Source organism: Carcharhinus amblyrhynchos, chromosome 5, assembly GCF_965287045.1.
Source record: "Carcharhinus amblyrhynchos chromosome 5, sCarAmb.v2.hapA, whole genome shotgun sequence".
Lineage (NCBI taxonomy): Eukaryota > Metazoa > Chordata > Chondrichthyes > Carcharhiniformes > Carcharhinidae > Carcharhinus > Carcharhinus amblyrhynchos.
The window spans coordinates 76,671,435-76,693,181 of record NC_137328.1 but is presented as its reverse complement, the minus strand read 5'-3'; the positions used below and the strand labels follow the sequence as shown (position 1 = coordinate 76,693,181).

Below are 21,747 nucleotides of genomic sequence, written 5' to 3'. Positions count from 1 at the left end.
TTGAAAGGGCATTTCAGAGCTTCGGTTCTGGGCAACCAAAATTACAGCCACTGGTGAAGCAATTAATATCGGAGACACTGGAGAGTCCAGAATTAGGAGAGTTCACTAGGCTGATACCGGAGTTGAGGGGGTTGAGCTATGAGAAGAGGCTGAATAAACTAGGCTTGTACTCATTAGAGTTTAGAAGGATGAGGGGAGATCTCATTGAGACGTACAAGATGATGAATGGGATGGATTGGATAGAGGTGGAGAGGCTCTTCTCGCTCAGAAAGGTCAGTAGGACTAGGGGGCACAGCCTCAAGATAAGGGGGGGGACAGTTTAGAACGGAGTTGAGGAGGAACTTCTTCACAAAGGGTGGTGAACCTCTGGAATTGTCTGCCCGTTGAAGTGGTGGAGGCTGCCTCGCTAAATATATTTAAGACACGAGTAGATAGGTTTTTGATAGGCAAGGGGATTAAGGGTTATGGGGAGAAGACGGGAAAGTGGAACTGAGCCACGTCAGATCAGCCATGATCTTACTGAATGGCGGGGCAGGCTCGAAGGGCTAGATGGCCTACTCCTGCTCCTATTTCTTATGTTCTTATGAGTGGACGTATCTTAAAAGGTTTTGGTTCTGGGGCCGATTACAGAGAGGGAGGGGGGAGGCCATGGAGGGATTTGAAAACAACGCAGAGTACTTGCTTTAAAACATTGCTCAGCACAACACTGAGGGCTGAAGGGCCTGTACTGTGCTATAATGTTCTATGTTCTATTGCTTGAAAGGGAGCCAGTGTTGGTCATCATTCACAAGGGTGCTGGGTGGTTGGAACTGGTGCAAATAAGGGCACAGGCAGCAGAGCTTCGGATGATTCAATTTTGTGGAGAATAAAATGTGTGAGATTCTTGAATAGTCAAGTCTGAACGTAACAAAGACTTGGATGATGGTTGGTAGGGACAAATATACGTTGCTTCAGTGATGGCGTCGAAATGTGGTCAAGAATTCACTTGGGTGAAATATGAAACTGAAGTTGAACAGTCTGCTTCGGCTTCAGACAGTTGCCAAGGAGAGGAATGAAGTCAGTTGCCAGGGAAGAAAAGGTAGGAAATGGGGACGGTAAAGGTTGTAATGGCAATTGAAGAAAGCATTTAACGGAAGAATATTTCTGCTCATCCAGCACTGGATGCTAGCCAGGCAGTTTGATAATTTGTCACTTTAATCACAGCCTTTTTTTTTATTAAGAACTAAATAAAACAGTCCAAGTTTTTATCCCTTAAAAGTAATATAAAAAATATTTATAAATGCTAGTATCACTGAAGTGGCACATCAGAACAGACTGTGCAAAATATTACATGTCAACTGACACTGCACATTCAGAGCCAATATAAAAGCAGTTTGTTGCTTATGCTCAGTTGCAGTCTAGTGATTATCCCAAATTCAGTTCACTTAAACTGACAGGCAAAAAAGACTTACATCCCTGCACTTGATTATATTTAGGAGGAAATTATGCTTCAGTGGTACAGAACCTCTGAAACCCCATCTGGAGCTGTGCATTCAGTTTTAGACACCACACCTCAGGAAGGATATACTGATGATGCAGTGCAGATTCACAGGAACAATATCAAAGCTTTGAGTGTTCACTTAAAGCTTACATAAACTTCTATTCCCTAATATATAAGACAGAGGGATGGTCTAGACAAGGTGTTTATAATGTTAAAAGTTCTGCTAATGCAGAGAAACTATATTCCTTGACGACGGAATTGAGGAGGAGGCGGGAATAATGCTAACGTTAGAGTTAAGACATTCAGGAGGAAATCCGGAAGCATTTCTCTACACAGCTGAATAGTGGAATTTTCTCCCCCCAAAATACCGTAGTTGGTGAGATAATTTGAGCTTTCAAGATTGAAATTGCTGTATGATTGATAGGTAAGAATTATCAAGGATGTGGAGTTAAACTAAGTTGAGGTGCAGATCAGCCATAATCTAATGAATGGTAAGCAGACTTGAGGGGTTGAAAATCCTCTTTCTGTTCATAATTTCATCAAGCCAAAATGGATTCAAATCCAAGTCCAAAGTGAAAAAGAGTGCTATACCACTGCAAAACTCAGTCTCTTCCTTGGTGCACTATCATGCTTTTTAAATGACAACCATGGCTGCAAGTACGTTGAATCTAAAGGATACACTGCAAGTAAACACCCGCCTCTTTGACAGTACCTCCCTCCACTGTGACCTCAACCACCGAGAAGAACAATGTTGCAGGAACACCATCACCATCAAATTTCACTCCAAGTCACGTATGATTGTGACTTGGACAAATATTGCATATTTCCTTCACCAGTGCTGGATCAGAATCCTGAAACACTCCATCTAACACGACTGTGAGGTAACCTTTACTACAAGGACTACCGTTTCGCTGAGAAATAGAACCCATCACCTCCTTTTCAGGGTAACTAGGGGTGGACAATAAATGCAAATTGTGTTGCCAACATTCTGTGCATCAAATAAAAGGAATTGGTATTTTAAAACCATTTTAGCAGATAACCTTGTGACAGTATTTACTCAGCACCTGATCTAATGCCACCATCAAAACAGACATGTATTCACCGCACAAAAATAAATATATTTTAAAACCAATACATATCACCTGAAAATATAGTGAACAAATTTAATTGGGGAAACCATCTGAACTCCTGATTAACATTAAATCTTTATTTTGAAATGACTGGTGATTGATTTACTCAGCTAATGATCAAAATTACCTGTCAAATAGCTGATAAATTGCTTGTCAATCAATCCTAATCTGCAGAGAGCATCTTCCAAGAAATGTTCTGTTAGTCACAATACTATCGAGAGTTTACAGTAGATTACAGTAATATTAGCGAAGTACACACAACTAAAAATCCTACATAGTTTTTTTTAACTTTTATTTCTTTTACAACATGATTATTTTCACAACCTCGTGTCTGCTATTATCTCTCACCTATATATGTGAATTAACTTAAAAAAAATTAACATACATTTTCCACCGTATTCACAGAATGAATCCACTTGCCTCCATCTCAACTGATTATCTTGAATTCTCATGACTTGGGCCACCTCAATAAAGGCCGGAATTCTTTGAGCTCGCCCACAGCTGGGATTCTCCGTCCCAACAATGCTGGAAATACTCGGCGTATTAGGCACCACGTATGGAACAAGAAGCAGAATTAACCTGTCAGGTTGACAGCCTTTTTACTGTTTCTCCTTTCACGGAAGTTGCTTGATTTGCTGAGTAGTTCCAGCATATCTGTTTTATTGAAGGTTTTCGTGTGATATGAGTTGCTGAAAATTGTCGGTGGATGAAGGTTGCACACCAAAACTGTGACACTATTGGTTGCACTCTTACCTCTAAATCTGAAAGTTGTGAGTTGAAGTACCACTCCAGAGACTTGGACATAAAATCTAGGCTGTTTCTCCAATTTGGGACTGAGTTGCCATCTTTCAGATGAGATATTAAACCAACAGCCTATCCATTCTTCCAAGTGGGCATAAAAGATCCCATAGCACTGATTTGAGGAAGTATAGGGGAATTATCTCAATGTCCTGGCCAATTTAGCCCTCAATTAGGATCATTGGAAAAACAGATTATCTGATCATGATCACATTTCTGTTGTGGGAGCTTGCTGTGTACAGGTTGGCTGTTGGGTTTCAAACATTACAACGGTGACTACCCTTCAAAACTGCTTACTTAGCTGTTCAGCGATTTATGATGTCCAGCGATTCTGAAAGGCACTATATAAATGCAGGTTTTTCTTTAACTTTTCCAGTGTTACCAATGGAACAAACACCAAATAACCTTTCTCCCAAAACAGTTAGCTTCCTAATAACTAATGGAAACATTTCACTTTTTTAAATCGAAAATTAAATACTTGTGAGATGATTGGAAAACTCACAAATGATACAACAGTCAAGTATGGCTCAAGTATGCACTGGTGTGAGTTTTGTGAGCAGGAGTGGGAAGTTGTGTTGCTTAGGTAGAATGCAATCTTTTAAAATCACAATGTGCGCCTTTTTCCTGAGGAAGATCTTCCCTGCCCAGAAACTAGTTTGATTTGGGGACAGCACGGTGGCACAGCGGTTAGCACTGCTGCCTCACAGCACCAGAGACTTGGGTGCAATTCTGGCCTCAGGTCACTGTGTGGTGTTTGTACGTTCTTCCTGTGTCTGCATGGGTTTCCTCCGAGTGCTTCAGTTTTCTCCCACAGTCCAAAGATGTGCGGGTTAGGTTGATTGACCGTGCTAAATTGACCCTAGTGTCAGTAGATTAGCATGGTAAATATGTATGGTTACAGGAATAGGGCCTGGGTGGGATTGTGGTTGGTACAGACTCGATGGGCCAAATTGCCTCCTTCTGCACAGTCGGGATTCTTCAATGATTTTTAGTCTTGGATACTTATCACATGGGGGAGATTCCCAGGAGGCCATAGCCCAGGACCAGCTGGAAGCCTCCTGGTTGTGGTATCCCCTAGAGAGTGCAATCCCTGATCCTGAGGTAACCAATAGCAGGCAGGGAAACTTGGTAAATTTGGTAGGATGGGAGGAAGCGCTCTGCTCCTTTTTTTCATCTATTCACCCTTGGGATGCGAGCATTGCTGGCAAGGTTGCTGATCTCCAATTATCCATGAGAAGGTTTTGGGCAGTCACCTTCTTGAACCTCTACAGTGCGTGTGGTGTAGATACACCCACAGTGCTGTTAAGGAGTTCTTGATCCACATAGTGCTGTAAAAGCAGTACATTCTTTCCTTTACATTTTGGGGGCCCAGGAAACTTGGCTGGCCAAGGCCAAAACTGGAGCTCAGGCCAAATCTGTGACATAACGCCTCATTATGATAGTTAAATAAACAATAGGTAAATGTTGGTTCAAAATGCTGGGAAATCTCAGCAGGTCTGACAGCATCTCTGGAGAGAGAACAGAGCTAACACCTCCTCTGATGAAGGGCCATCCAGGCTCAAAACATTAGCTCCACTCTCTCTCCACAGAAGCTGTCAGACCTGCTAAGATTTTCCAACATTTTCTGTTTTTGTTTCAAATTCCAGCGTCTGCAGTAATTTGCTTTCATTTCAGTGTTGATTGAGTATCCATCCCCTCCCTCCCCCACCTCACCCAAGCCCTCCACCTCTCTACCCATAATTTTAAAAGCAAAAATGGCCAGTTTGGAGGTGATTTAGGTTTGATTCGTCTGATCAAAACCGTACACTGAGTTAAAGTTCTCCCCTATGTCTTTTTGATCAGATATTAACATTAATAGCCTCATTTTAAACACTATTTTCCTGTCTCTGTAGTGCTTCATTGCAATGAACATCTTACACACCTAAACTGGCATGGGGTCTTGACATATAAGCAACACTCTGTCCAAGTACTGCCTCATGCGCTATTCACAACTTCATAATATATGAGGTGTGGACAATAAAATCAGGAGTCGTAGAAAAACACTGTCAGCATCTGGAAAGACAAATGGCCAGATAAGGTTTTATGTCAAGACCATTGTTGGAATTCAATGCTGAATGATCTGCCCTCAAAAGCTGTCTTTACTTTTTTCAGATGCTGATGAATCTGGAATGGATTTACACTATTTTTATTTTATATTGCCAGCATTTGCAATCATATATTGTGATGGCAGGGAATCTTTTCTCAATTGATAAAAATAACCCAGTAAGACAGCAGGTCCTATATCAGGAAACCAATATCACTCCAGAAGCTCTATTCCTTCACACAAACGCCATAGCAACAGCAAAACGTATTTTAAAACAATAAGCCTCTGGGGCATTTCAAATATTTTCGATACAGTACTAGATAGCTTTTAGTGAATTTATTCTTGGGTTTTAGATGGTTGGTTTAATTTGCTTCAGTGATGGCCAGTATCCTTCACAAAGTTGCATAAAGTTAAACTTTATCTGACATTCTCCTTCATCTTTCCCTATGTGTAAAAAAAACTTCTCATCTCTAACTCATCTATTCCGAATGTCTTACTCCTTTTCATATATCTGTCACTTCATGCTTCACATGCTGCAGGATGAATTTTCAGGTCTCCCTGAAATCAAGAGCGAAGGTGGGAGAAGTGTGGGGCAAAATTTCTGGCAGTGGCCAGCCTGGCAGTTCAGAACACTATCATCGGCCATTTTGAGGACGGGGAGACAGGGGGAAGGGGCCTGGGAAAGCTGCCTGCCCTCACGAGGCAGGCAGAGAGTTAACCTTATTAAAGCCACATTTAAAAGGCCAATTGGGATTTTCCGATACGATGGGGGCGGGGGTGCGGGTTCTGGAGAAGATCAATAGCTTGGAAGCAGATACTCAAAGGCAGGCAGGTGCACCAATACACTTGCAGGAAGACCTAGAGGCCCGTCCTTCCAGATTAGGCAGGGGTACAGCCAAATATAACACTGTAGGAAAGCCATTTATCAACCCTAACCCTGGATCCAACTCCACCCAGCCCCCTTCTCCCATCACAGTGGCTGCTTGGCTGCTTTGTAATTTTGTTTTACAGTGATCGAGAGGGCACCTTCTAGCTTAAGCGCTCCCCCACTTACTTACCTTGTGCTGAAACTTCTAAGGCTATAAGGCCTCTGATTAACCCTCCGGCTTTGAAAAGCCATTGTTCTTAATTAAACATGGAACTCACCTCTATACCAATTAAGGGCACAGCTATGTGAAAATCCTTAATTAGTCTGTCCCCAGAGGCATGTTTCTGACCCAAAAACAAATCCAGCTCCTGTTTCTCACCTCTAAGCAAACAGTCAGGCCTGTCTCTTTGTACTTAATTCAGTCTTGTTTATTTTTTGTATATCTTGCATTTCCATTATTCCAGCCATAGTGGACTTGAGGTAGACCTAGACTCCAAGGGTTACACTTTCATTGGTCCTTGGCAGCAGGGCCTGAACCCAAGAGTGAAATGCAGGAGCTCATCTGCAGCTCCCTGATAAGTTCCTGCCTCCACAAATTATACAGGAGTCACACAACAGCAAGAATAATTAACTACCACACGGACACAGCAAAAAATCAATTAAGCCCGCTAAGGATTTCATTACAGACATTCTCCTAAAGCCACCCAGATATTCAATCTGGCGCATAGATTTCCCCCATCACATCAGGAGTCCACCTATAAACCCATCCTAGTGGCAGGACAGGAGCTGGTGACATCAATCCATTTGGAAGCCTCTACTCTAAATACAGGTCACAACCGTGGCAGTGCCTATTACTGTTGGGCCATTTCCCCTGTTTTATAATGGCTCTAACTCTTCTCACCTTCTTACTTACTTCATCTGTGGCTGGTGAGCAGGAGAACCTGGCGAGCACCTATGCACCTCCCTAAATATTTCTGCACTCCTACCTCTGACATGACTGCTGGAAAGGTTTCTATTGACCTTCCAGACTCAGAAGCCCATCTGCTCTCCTTAACTGGGTGAACTCTCGTAGGAGCCCCTAACTGGCTGTCCTTCTTCAAAGTTACCCATTAGATCTTGCTATCAGCATTTTGGTTCCCAATGCACATTTCATTCTGACGGCAGGATTGGGACACCAATGAAAATTTGGCCTCAAATTTCTCACAGCACAGAAATCACATTATCTCTCTGGATGCAATTACTCCACTCTTCTTTCACTTATACTTCTTGTCATCTCATTTCTCCACTGGTTTTACCTCTGTTGTTTCTCTCTTTGCTTTACTCATCTATGTTTCCCTCCACCTACTCTTCTCTCATTTCCTTTTCACTTGTCCAATTTATGCTTTTTTATGTTTTGCTACTTGTCAAACCCCTTAAAAATGTTATATGTTTCAGGTGAGACCAATTCTCATTCTTCCAGACACTAACCAATATAGACCTAGCCCATTCTATTTCTCCTTATAGGACAATCCCTTCATCCCAAGAGTCAGTCTAATGAACTTTTACTGTACTCTCTCAAACAGGAAAAGGCCCTTTTTTAGGTAAGGAGGCCAAAACTGTGCACAGTACTCTTGGCACTTCTTTTACCAAGACTACACATTATTGCAGTTTGATCTCTTTACTCTGATACTCCAATCCCTTTGTGACAAAGTGTAACATACTATTTATCTACTTACTGTTCTTCCATGTTAACTTTCAGTGATTTGTGTACAAGGACACTCAAGACCCACCAAACGCCAACATTTCCTAGTGTCTTATCTTTTTAAAATATATTCTGTTTTTCTAACCTAAGTGGATAACTTTGTCTTTCTCAACATTATATTCCATCTGTCATGCTCTTATCCTCTGACTTAATTTGTCTATATCTCTTTGCAGGCTCTCTGTGCCCTCTTTGCATCTTGTTTTCATAATAAATTTTGCAGAGGCAGCAAACTTGGTTGCATTTCAAGCAATCCCTTCTTTTAAGGCACTGACATAAATTGGAAATGGCTGACCCACAAATGCTGATCCTTCCAATATTCCACTAGTTAGAATTTGCCATCTCAAAAAAGACTTCTTTATTCCTACTTGGTTTTCTGGCCACTAACCAGTTCTCAATCTATGCAAATACATACATCCAATACCAAGAGCCCTAATTTTTGTGATAACCTCATTTGTGACACCTTGTTGGATATTTTTTAAGAATCCAAATAAACTCCATTCACTGGCTTCCCTTGGTACCTGCTAGCTTCAACCTAACAATGTTAATCGACTTGCCAAACATGACTTTCCTTCTGTAAATCAGTTTAAGCTTACTTATTAGGGTCACAAGTAGGCTTACATTAATACTGCAATGAAGTTACTGTGAAAATCCACTAGTTGCCACAATCCAACGTCTATTCGGGTATACTAAGGGAGAATTTAAGCATAGCCAATGCACCTAACTAGCTCGTCTTTTGGACTGTGGGAGCAAACTGGAGCACCTGGAGGAAGCCCACGCAGACACGGGGAGAACATTTCAAAGATGTGCAGGTTAGGTTGATTGGCCATGCTAAATTGACCCTAGTGTCACGGGGATTAGTAGCGTAAATATGGGGGTTACGGGAATAGAGCCTGGGTGGAATTGTGGTTGATGTACTCGATGGGCCGAATGGCTGCCTTCTGCACTGTAGGGATTCTATGATTTTATGAACTTGCAGACTCTGCACAGATAGTGAGTGGCCCAAGCTGGGAATTGAACCTGGGTCTCTGGTGCTATGAGGCACCAGTGCTAATCACTGTGCAACCACGCTGCCCACAAAATCCTCAAATACTCTGCGTAATCATATTATGATTTTCTAACTGGCCTCTCATCTCCCTTAATAATTGATTCTATTGTTTCTCTACAAGACAAGAATGTCCCCAACACAAGTACAGGCTTAATCTGAACTTCGTTCACGACACTGATGCAATTCCAACCTGCATTAGATGTTTATCTGAATATGTACATGCATGATATTATAGGCAGCAGTTCACACCTTTGTTATTCAAATCAACATAAAGATTTCAGCTGTTGTCCTCCCAGGGGGACACCAAACAACAATCACGCACGCCGCAAAGGAACAGAAAGGAAATGCTCGAGAGTTACCACTGGTAAAAACCAGCTTTAGCAACAACATGCATTTATAGAGCACTTTGAAAATCACAGAACATCCCATCATGCTTCATAGCAGCAATATAAAGCAAAATTTGACATTAAACCACAAAGGGCAATAATATGGCAGAGCTAAGTTTTTAACAGTGTTGTAAAGGATGAAAGAGTGTGAGGTGGAGAGGCTTAGGGAGGGAATTCCAGAGTTAGGGCCTTGGTATCTGAAGATATGGCCACCAATAGTGGAGGAATTAAGATCAGAACTGCGAGAGAGGCCAGCGTTTGAACAGTGTAGATATATGTAGATTTTAGGACTGCAGGCGATTATAAGATAAGAAGTGTTGAGGCCATGCAAATAAGGACATGGGTAGCAGACTCTGGATAAATTCAAAGTTATGGAAGGTAAAATGTGGAACGGTGACTTGAAGTGCATTGGACAAATCAAGCCCAGAGGTGAAAAAAACATGGACGAGGGTTTAGGGAGCAGATTGACTGAGATGCAATGGAGTCAGCTGATTGTACGAAGGTGGAAATAGGCAATCTGGTAGGTGCCAGAGACACGCAATTGGAAACTTTTCCTGGGGGTCAAATACGACATTGAGCAATCTGGTTCAGCGTCAGAGAGTTACCAGGGAGAAATATGGAATTGGGGCTCTGCGGGAGCTATGGAGCAGAATCTCTAATGGAATCCAAAGAAAATGCTGTGTTTTTTAACTGGAGAATAACAGAATAACCTGCAAATAAATAAAGACAATAAAAAGGATGCGAGAAGGAAAAATACATTAAATTATGTATGTTTGTGTATATATGTACGCATTCTTCCAGTGGAATCTTGTTAAGTTGAAATATGATGCCAGCCATTTGGAGGATCTGGTGTCAAAGTCGTTTTCTATAAAATTACAATGCTTAATCAGGAGGCCAAGGATGATGCAGAATTTGATTTAAATAACTAAAAATGTGCGCTCAATTTCACTGAGGCCTCGAAATTGCAACCACAAAATGACAAGCTTCTCGTTTGATGGGGGAGAAGTGAAAAGAGAGAATGTAGGAACAATGACCAACTTCACTGTAAAACATTCAGCTGAGTAATCTTTGGCTACACTTGACAATGTATTAGGTTTTCTTTCTTTGTTAGTATCTCATTTTTACTGAACATTGTAGAAATATGAAATGAAAATTAATATTAAAGCTTTGCTTAATCAGTGATGTGATCAACTGCAACTTAATTAGATTGTAGTCAAAATATAACGTAAAAAGAACTGCAAAAATCAATCTTTTAAATGTACTGTATTTCAAACCTTGAGAAAGTAAAAGGTGTTGTGATCTCCCACTGGACTGCTACGGCTTACAGAGTGCTGTCATAAGGAAGAATGCACACTCCAAAGGTGCCAATCAAAATTATTTAAAAGGTTATGCTGGTTTAATTGGTCTTCGTTAACTTCCAATTAGCAAACTTCGAGCTCAAATAAACTGCGTTTTTCAAAACAACTGGGGTGATTTTGAGCCCACACGCTGCGTCTGCAAGAATGACGGCGCATGCTCAAAACCCAGAGAGCATGATTCGCATTGGCGAGTTTCCACATTCCAATCTTACTGGTCCCTCACCAGTCAAGTGGTGTGAAACATGCTGTGGGACCACAGAAAGCTCATTTTAATACATTAGCATGTTATTAGTGAGGGGACTTCCCCCTCTCACTGGCGGACAGGGAAGGAGTTTTTTTTTAAAAATCCCCTGCCAGAAATGGCTACTGGCGGGGAAGTGAGGGGGGGGGGGGGGGGGGGAGAGTGAAGGGGGCGGGGGGGGGGGGGGGAGTGAAGTGGTAGTTCAGGTGAGTGCTGGCTCAGACTGTGGGGGCAGGGATGAGGGGAGAGAAAGGGCCAATAATCAGGGGGATGGGTGTAGAAAAGTGACCTCCATGTTGGGTTGGAGGGTGAGGATTGCTCAGGGTTGTATCAGGGGTGGCCTTTAAAGATGATGCCAATCTCTAAGCAGTGGGGTTTTGCTGGCGTGCTGAGGCCCAGTCTCCCTGAATAATGCTGTGAAACACATTCCTTGAATTTTTTTTGGCAGAATGTTCTAAGATCCGGAAAGAAAACTGATCGGTTTCTCTGGATGCAGAAACACACTGACTTTCTCACCGGAAACAACACTGCCATTTTTTTGATAAGATTTCGTCCAATAACTTGTAGTTTAACAGCTGAAAGGCTGAATATTGACTAATGATTTTTTTAAGATGATTATATGGTTGAACCAAATGAATTAGACGGTCACTTGCGTAGCACAAATGTGAGTTGCCACTTGTCAGACCAGCCCTGATATTGACCAAGACTTGTTGCATTTGGACATGAACTGCTTTAGTGTCTGAGGAGTCGCAAATGGTGCTGAACAACTTTGAAAAGTTGGAAGCAGTGGAGGTCCAGAGGAACACAAAATTACACAACCTAGCCTTGTATTTCCCAGAATTTAGAAGGTCAAAAAGTGATTTGATCACAGTTTTCATGACATTAATGGGAACTGATTGGGTGGCTTGAAGGCAAGTATTTCTGCTGGATGGAGAGTGTAGGTCCAGAAGACAACCTAAAAGAAAAGTCTTCCAGCTGTGAAGTTAAGGTACCTCACACCAGGTAGTTGAGAAGTTGACGGCACCATTTTGGAAGTGGGCATTTCAGAATTACTACAATTTTCATGGAGATGGCTGTGTTTTGAAAGCTTTTCCAAATCACACCAGATGAGTAGAGACATGACAATGGATTGGAGAAAGGAACAGACTTGGTGAGCAAAAACTACGGGCTGAATTTTCACCCATAAAAAAACGTCATAATGGCAGGAATATCGGACTGATGTGAGCCAGTCTGTCAGGTGTGGTCTGGGCTACAACTGTCCCACACTTAGGTCATTTTTTTCAGAGAGTTGTGAGTTACATACCTGCTTGAGGGGATGGAAGGGTGGAGCCTAAACATGCCAGTGAGCTGAGCTGCAAAGTGCTCAGGCACCATTTTGGAAGGGCGCCCTGATCTCTCACTGCACTGGGAGACCCCCTCCCTCCCCCATGGACATCAAGACCCCACCCCACCATTGTCGCATGTTTCCCCGCCCTCTCACCGACAAGGTTCACTGGCATCGGGGCCCTTCCAATGGGTACCTTCTACATGTTCCCCCACCCCATGACCTCTGATGCTCCCTTTCATACTTCACTGCTGCATAACTCGCCTGCATAGCTCCCCGTTATAGACCCACTCAGGCCCCAGCTCTGGCACTGCCCCTTGCACACTGGTGGTGCCCAACTGACACTGCCAGTGTCTGGTGGACAGTGCCAGAGTACCTGGAGGGCACTGCCATTTGGAGACCAGTTGTGATTCTCGTTAGTCTCAGGCCAAGCTCAAAGATTAGAAGACTCTGGGAGCTGGGAGAATCCAGCATTGAATGGGACATGCTATTTTAAATGTGCCAATTGGCCTTGTGCCCTTTCTGGGAGCTATCCAGTTTGCTCCATTGAAAGGGTCCGGAACAATTGCAAACTGTTTGGCACCGGGTACAACACCAGTTTTTAGGCCTGCACACTATTTTCCAGGATAGGTGCGATCTGTGCCAGGTGCAACAAGATTGGAAAATTGCCCTCTATGTTGCCTCTTCACGGTTCATCATGAAATACTATAGCCTGAATATCTATGTTTGCTGAAATGTATGATAACAGTGCTGCAATTACAAAAGATTTATGACCATGAAGTAATGCAGTTGCCAAGTTGTTGTGTGTGACAACTGGCAAACTGTCAACGTGAAAGAATAGCGTTGTGAAAGTGGACAAATCTTTGGAATTGATCGTCAACTGGATTATACTGTATTTTACACATTCAGAAACATGCATAAACTGGGTATCTAATAAGTACTTTTGCAGAAACGTCAAAATCACTCTTAAGTAGGGTTCACATTATGGATTGTTAAGGGTAGCACTGCCAAGATAACTTTGCAAACCAGATGGACTAACAGTGGGGGGAGTGTTGCAGAATGTTGGTCATGGATGTGGCTCGTTGTAAAATTACTCCTGCATCTCAAATTTTCTGTGATGTGTCCTTGCCTGCTTATATGGCAAGATAAGAAAATAACTTTCTAAATTCTTCAAAAATACGAGAATCTTCAAACAGATTAACCAGATTCCACTTTCTTTGATTTGAGGGGGAAAGAGGTTTTTCTAAAAAAATCAGTTAAATCGATTGGTATCATTTAAAATTGTCCCACTAGTAACACCCTAGACTTTGGTAAATTTGTACAAGTTAACATGCAGTTTAAATGAAACATAAAATGATTGGATATTCTGAAGATTTGAAAAATCCTGTTTCAGCAAAAGATGCCCCAGCTTTTTATGATTACTTTTGAGAGGCTTCAATGCCCCGTACATTCGATGTCCTTATAATCTCAGGTTTGCAGACATAGACATATCCCAAAGGCAGCAGTGATAAACAGCAGCAGTAATACACACCGTAATCAGTAATCTTACAGGACACCAGGTACAGCTCCTTCAGGCTTTGTCCTTCCTTCGCTACGAATTCCACACATCTGCAAAAAAACAAAACAAGATGCTCTGTTTAATACAAATTGGAGTCAAAGGTTTAAAATTGTTAAGTAAACGAGATCTATCATCACAATATCTGCCTGCAACAGACGGGATAAATGCAATGCCAAATCCACCCCATCACAAAACATTGTATCAATTTTAAGAAATCAGTGCTTTGTAGTTTTATGTCGCCAACTGGTAAGACATCATTTTTAGGCGTGATTCCCCACAGGATATGTTTTTCAATATTGCCTCTCAATGGAAGGGATTATAAGAAAATAGAGTGAATTTGTATAGGTTACTCTCGCATCTAACCTGGCCAATCAAGAGCTGTAATGACAAGGGCTTCAGTGCAGGTTGCCTGTTCAACTTTGCAGCACAGATTGGGAGTTCATAAAAATTAAATACGACAGGATAGAAAATGGAACACATTTAAAAAAAAGACTTGCATTATTTTAGTGCTTTCCAGAATCTCAAGATGACGAAGCGCATTACAGCCAACGAAATACTTCAACCACTATTGTAATACAGGAAATGTAACAACTAACTCAGGCATAGCAACTCACACAAACAGCGATGTGATAATGCCCAGATAATCTGCTTTTTTTGTAATGTCTGATTGAGGGACAGATTCTGGCCAAAACATTGGAGACAACTTCCCAGAACTTTTTCAAAATAGTGCCATGGGATCTTTATGTCAATCTGAGAGTGCAGATTGGGCTATAGTTTAACATCTTCTCCAAAACACCTCCAACATAAAGTCATAGAGTCATACAGTAGAGAAGGGGCTCTTCAGCCCATCGATTCTACACCAACCAAACTACAATAAATCTACACTAATTCCATTTTCCAGCACTTGACCCAAAGCCTTGAGTGTTATGACATTTCAAATGCTCATCCACATACTTTTTAAAGGTTGTGAGTTTTCCCACTTCTATTAACCTTAGCATTCTTTGCTCCAAAGAAAATAATCTGAGTCTATCCAGCCTCTCTTCATAGCTCAACACTCCCTCAGGACTGCACAGGAGTGTCAGCCTGGACCTTTGTGCTGTGGTCTCTACACAGGTGAGGAAGGGACAAAGCTCTGAAAGCTCATGCTACCAAATAAACCTGCTGGACTTTAACCTGGTGTTGTGAGACTACTTATTGTGCCTATCCCAGTCCAATGCCAGCAACTCCACATCATGTCTCTACAATTGGGCCACAACCTTCTGATTCAGTGTTAAGACTGAGCCACAGTTGTTGTTTTAAATTAATCCAAATACTGGCTTCTGGCAGAAAGTTTAAATGATGGGCAAAGAATGGAAAATCACAATGAAAACATCAACTTAAGTCTCGGTGAGCAAATTAATCATTGCATCTTGAAATTGATAAATGGTTGTGTTTACATTTCGACTGTACATTAAATCGTTCAAGACTGACATCACAGTGGCTGTAGTTCAAATGGTTTTATTTAGCATAGCAGGAATTAATACAGGCAGTTAAATGGGAGCTTACAATGCATATTATAATAGTCTTTATTGAACTTTGGATGGAAATAACCAATTTTCCTGTATCTCTTGCTCACATAGAATTATGTACCTGTCCAGTGTATTCCTTGATCCTTCTAAGTTGAGACCCAAACCCTGAGGATATACACCAAAAACTAGAACTGTAGAAAAATCTGTGTAATTGTATCTTCTATACTCCCTTTCTATCATGGGACCAGCATCCCTTATCTTGTTTTTAGCCATAGCACCGTTCTTTTTGTGCTTGTTTTCTCATTGTAAATTCGTGAAAAGTGCTATGAACCTTAGAGCCAACATGAGTTCCAACTGTAGACAGAACCAAGATTCAAAGTGCTTCTTTTCTCTAATTCTAATAAATGAGAAATAATACTGAATTAATAAAACGGTAAACTAGCAAACTTATTAAACTAGATTCTAGCAAAGCTTAATACCAATTGTAAATAGCAACTATTACATTCTGCCCATTCTCCTTTCCTTCTCTGTGCTCAGTATGCTTTGTCTGTACAGCACGCAAACAACAATACTTTTCACTGTATACTAATACATGTGACAATAATAAATCAAAATTCTGGTCCTCACATTACAGGAAATATGTGATTGTGCTTGAAAGATACAGAGAAGATATACAAAGGTGTTGCCAGGACTGAAGAATTTTAGCTCTAAGGAAAGATTGGATAATCTGGGGTTCTTTGCAACAGAGGGGGTTGAGGCAAAATCTAGTTGACTTGTATAAAATTAAGGGGATAAAGTGGAGAGGGAGGACCCATTTCCCTTAACAGAGGTCAAAAACCAGTGAGCCTAGATTTCAAGAAATTGGGATAAGGACTAGAGGAGAGTTGAGTATAGTAGTTAAGAGCTCACCGCTTTAAAGGCTGGTAGAGGCAGAAACCACCATGGCATTTAAGCAGTACTCGGATTTTACTCAGAATGCAGTAAGAGTGGCTCAGTGGTCTGCACTGCTGCCTCAAAATGCCAGGGACCCAGGTCCTTCTAGCCTTGGGTGACTGTTTGTGCGACTGTTTGTGCGAAGATTGCATGTTCTCCTTGTGTTTGCATGGGTTTCCTTCAGGTGTTCTGGTTTCCTCCCACAGTCCAAAGATCTGCAGGTTAGGTGGATTGTTCATGCTAAATTGTCCTTTAGTGTCTCAAGATGAATAGGTTAAGCAAATTGATGGAAGGGACACATGTTTACTCTATGTGTACTCTCCTCAAGCTCCAACAAAGATGTGTTATTTTTGCTCACTATCTTCCCTAAATGCTTCACTTGAGACCTTTCATATTTAAGCCATGACTTGATTCTGCTGCCACTGATGGTGCTGATTAAAACAGAAGGGACTTGGCTTTGGAAGCTGGACAACATCAGAGTCTCATGTTTTTGTAAGTTGCCGTCAGGTCCCCAATTACAAGGAAGTATGTGACACTGAATTTCCCTATTCTTCTTCACTAGGAATTGTAATTCTCTGATGTCCACACTTGTTGACTAAGAGCAGTGGAACCAGTCAACTTAAACAGCAGGAAACAGTGGACAGAAATTATGCTTTTCTGTTTTAACTCTACTCCCTGGGAACCCCTGATGAAAGTATAGAAAGGCCATTACTGACACTGCAATGCAACAATTAACCCAACCATAGACTGCTGCATTGAGTCAAAAGAGTACACTGCATCAGAGAGAGTCACAGCCATACTGCACAGCACTCCACCAGACAACAGCTTGAATACTGTGTCCATTTCTGATAATTGAAAAATAAGGGAAGGCATTCAAATGTTAGACCAGTGCTTTTGCTTCCCAAACCATTTTCCAATGTGACTCCATTTTAACACTTGGAAATTAAAGTGACCCCAGATGGCAATAAAAATAAATTAACAATAAAGGAGCATACTAACATTCAGTATAAAATGATTACAATTTGCATACTGATCAACATTTAATAAATACATCATACATCAAAGGAAAAAATTCCTTGGTAGGAGTAATTTACAGGCCCCTGAGCAATACTTATAAAATGGGGCATAGTATAAAACAAGAAATAATGAAGGCTTATGAGAAGCTACGGTAATCATGGGTGATTTTTGACTGGATTAATCAAATTGGCAAGGGTAGCCTTGAGGGAGATTTCAATGAGTGTTTCTTAGAGCAATATATCACAGAGCCAATCAAGGAGCATGTTATTTTAGATTTACTATAATGTAACGAACAAGGGTTGATAAATAGTCTTGTTATTAAGGATCCTCTTGGAAAGAGTGATCACAGCATGCTAGAATTTCAGCTTTAGATTGAGTGAGAAAAGATAGAGTGCCATACTAGAGTTTTTGTATTGGACAAAGATAATTATACAGGCCTGAGGAAAGAGTTGGCCCAAGTAGACTGGGCACAATAATTGAGGGTAGGACAATTGAGGAACACTGGCAGATGTTCAGGGAAATAGTAAATCAATCTCAATTAAAGTATATTCCTGAGAGAAAGAAGAATTATAAAAGGAAGGAAACATTCCATGGTTAAACAAGGAAGTCAAAAGGTATAAAGGAACACAGCTCACAGGTACACAGGTCACTGAAAATGGCAATGCAGGTGGAGAAGGTAGTCAAGAAGGCATACGGCATGCTTGCTTTCATCGGCTGGGGCATTAAGTTTAAAAATTGGCAAGTGGTGTTGCAGCTTTATAGAGCCTTAGTTAGGTCGCACTTGGAATTAAGTGTTCAATTCTGGTCGCCACACTACCAGGAAAATGTGGAGGCTTTGGAGAAGGTACAGCAAAGATTTACCAGGATGTAAATGGTATGGAGGGCTATGAAGCTATGAATAGCTATGAAGAGAGGTTGGAGAAACTTGGTTTGTTTTCACTGGAACGACAGAGGTTGAGGGGTGGCCTGATAGAAATCCACAAGATTATGAGAAGCATGGACTAAGTGAATAGTCAGAAGCTTTTTCGCAGGGTGGAAGAGTCAATTACTAGGAGGCATAGGTTTAAGGTGCGAGAGGCAAGGTACAGGAGATGTATAAGGCAGATTTCTTTTTACATAGAGGGTGGTGGGTGCCTGGAACTCGCTGCCATGGGAGGTAGTGGAAGCAGAAACAGTAGTGGCTTTTAAGGGGCGTCTTGACAAATACGTGAATAGGATGGGATATGGTCCCAGAAGGGTAGTGAGTTTTATTAAGTCAGGCAGCATGGTCAGTGCAGGCTTGAAGGACCAAAGAGCCTGTTCCTGTGCTGTAATATTCTTTGTTCTTTGAAATAACATAGGCATACCATGGGGAGGGAGGGAGGGTGTTGGTGGTGGTGGTGGTGGAGGAGGATTCATTGATGGTAATGATGGGAATTACATTGAATGTCAAGGGGTAATGGTTTGACCCTCTCTGTTGTCATTATCTGACACTTGTGTGCTTTAAATGTTAATCGTTACTTATCAGTCCTCGCTTCAATATTTTAGAGGCCTTGCTGCATATGGATATTGATGGCTTCAGTGTCTGAGGAGCTGTAATGGTGTTGAACATTAATACAACTATCAGCAAACATTCCTACTTCTGCTCTTATATCATAGAAACCCTACAGTGCAGAAAGAGGCCATTTAGCCCATCGAGACTGCACCAACCACAAATGATAGAAGGAAGGTCATTGATGAAGCACCTGAAGATGTTTGGGTCCAGTACAAGACCCTGAGGAGCTCCTTCAGCGATTACTTGGAACTGAAATGATTGACCTTCAACAATCACAACCTCTGTGCTAGGTAGCACTCCAACTGGTGGAGAGGTTTCCCCTCATTTTCACTGCCTTCAATTTGCTAGGGCTCCTTGATACCACACATGGTCAAATGCTGCATTGATATCAAGAGCAGTTGCTTGCACCTCATCTCTTGTGTTCAGCTCTTTCGTAATAAAATCAGGAGCTGAGTGACCCTGACAGAAACCAAACTGAGTGCTGGTGAGCGGGTTGCTGAGTGACTGTCACTTGATAGCACTGTTAATTACTCTTTCCATTACTTTGCTGATGACTTTGCTATTAATTCCATCCTCCTCCATGACAAGAGCCTGAGATTGTATCGGTTCAGTCAAAACTTTGGTGTAATGTTTGATCTCCAAATATGCTTCCGATCTCATGTTCATGCCATCACTAAGATCGCCCATGTTCATCTCTAATATTGCTCAGCTCATCTGCTGCTAAAACGTTCATTCTTCTCTTATTATCTCTAGACTTGACTATACCAATATATGCTTGGTCGATCCCCCATAAACCTAAGGTCATCCAAAACTTTGCTGTCCATCTCTTAATTTGCAGTGTCCCATTCTCCTATCACCCTTTTGCTCACAGGCCTCCCAAACAAGCAGCATCTAGATTATAACATTCTCATCCCTGTTTTCAAATCCCACCATGATCTTGACTCTTCCTATCTTTACATTCTGCTTCAGTCTGACAACCCTTCAAGGTATATGCACTTCTCTAATTCTGGTCTCTTGAGCATCCCCAACTTTAATTGCTCCACGTCCAGTGGTCATACCTTCAGTTGCAAGGCTGAAACTCTGCAATTCGCCCTCTAAAGTTCTCCATCTTTTTCTTGCTTTCCTCCTTTAAGGCCCTCCTCAAAACCTATCTCTTTGATCAAATTTTTGGTCACCTGATACAATAATCCAGGATTCTGTCAGACCAACAGTCTCATTCACTGGTGGGAGAACTGGCAGGGAACACCTGCCAATCAGTTCTGTATGGGAGATCTGACAGAATCAAATGTCTTACAGACATTTCGGTGACCAATGCTGGGTCTTTCTCACGACTGAGGTCCCTAGCGGTGGAAGTCCTGTACGCCGAGAACTGCCAGCCAATCACAAGACAGCAGCTTCTCCTGCTGTCAAATGCTAGTGGGATGCAGCGGCAATGCATCTACCAGAGGCAAAGAATCATCATGGTACCCCAGGCCAAAGGTGAGCAAAGGCAGAATGAAACTGCAAGTGCTGAAAAAAAACTCAGTTGGTCTGGGAGCAAGCGTTACGAATGAAATAGAGTTAATGTTTCAAGTTCAATCTGACTTTTCGGAACTGAAGAGAGGTAGAAATGTGGGGGTTTTATGCTGCTGAATAAATATACACTCGTGGGATGGTACATGAAGTGGAACAAAAGGGAAGGTCAAGGATAAATTAGAGGGCAGGAGAGATTAGATAACAAAAATGTCACAGAACAATGGGCAAAGAGAATGGTGAAGGTGGTAGCAAAGAAGCAAAACATTGGTCCAGGGTTGAATTAATGAGTCTAATTGGCATCCCACCAGCAGCAGCTGGAATCCTGTGGAATCCCCTTCTACCCTTCGACTTAATCGGCGAGATTTTGCCACTCATGGAGTTCTCCCATGACACGGCTGCCATGTTTTGCACTGCGACGGGCTGCATTAAACATTGTTCTGTATCTCCTTGTGTAGCTCAGTGTCACACTTCGTCTTATAATGCTCTTGTGAAGTGCCTGCGGGTGTTTCATTACATTAAAGGTTCTGCATTAATATAAATTGCTCTTCTTTCCAGACTGGAAAGGAGTGCCTGAAAAAAAATCATATAGAGCTTGAGTTCCCACCATTTAAAATGTTTATGTTTAAGAGGGGCAGTTGGTTATACCAGACAAAACGTGATAATCATTAACCATCTCTATTAGTGTGAATTTTAAAGCTGCAGGTTATGGCATCTTAAGTGTTCCATTTATTTCAGACTGTAACAGCCATGCTTACTCAAAGGCAAGGATTTACAGTCAGTTACCAGCACAGGATTGATCAGATTTATCAAGGTTACAGTAAGAGTTAGTACAGCATCTGCACAGTCATTATCTATGGTAAACCTTATTTTTGTATTGTGTCAATCGTCTGTATGTACACACTACTAACGTTAGATGATAAGAAGCAATATCCAAATAGATTTAAGTAATACAAGATAACTTTATTCCCAGTGGTTATACAGCACTTTGACACTTACTTCATAAAATCAGTATGTAAAATTAATCAATGATAACAACGTTCTTAAAGGAACTACCAGAATGCAAATGGCATTGAGGAAATTCCAGGGAATTTCCTGCCTGCATCATTCCACCTCTCGGAGTCAGGAATGATGAAGAGGCCAACTCCTTGTGCATGAGTCGCAAAAACCCAGCCTGCAGGTGCAGCAGGTGGTCAGGAAGGCAAATGGGATGCTGGCCTTCATAGCGAGG

At 41.7% G+C, this 21,747-nt stretch overlaps 1 protein-coding gene across 4 annotated transcripts in view; it reads right to left on the bottom strand.

Moving 5' to 3' along the window:
* The window catches only part of fbxl17 (F-box and leucine-rich repeat protein 17), a 753,967-nt gene that overhangs the window by 202,864 nt on the left and 529,356 nt on the right, over positions 1–21,747 (bottom strand). For all 4 annotated transcript variants that reach the window (XM_080189041.1, XM_080189042.1, XM_080189040.1 and 1 more), the window contains exon 8: positions 13,986–14,062. In XM_080189041.1, coding sequence (XP_080045167.1) covers positions 13,986–14,062 — 77 coding nt within the window. The remainder of the gene's footprint in view (positions 1–13,985; positions 14,063–21,747) is intronic.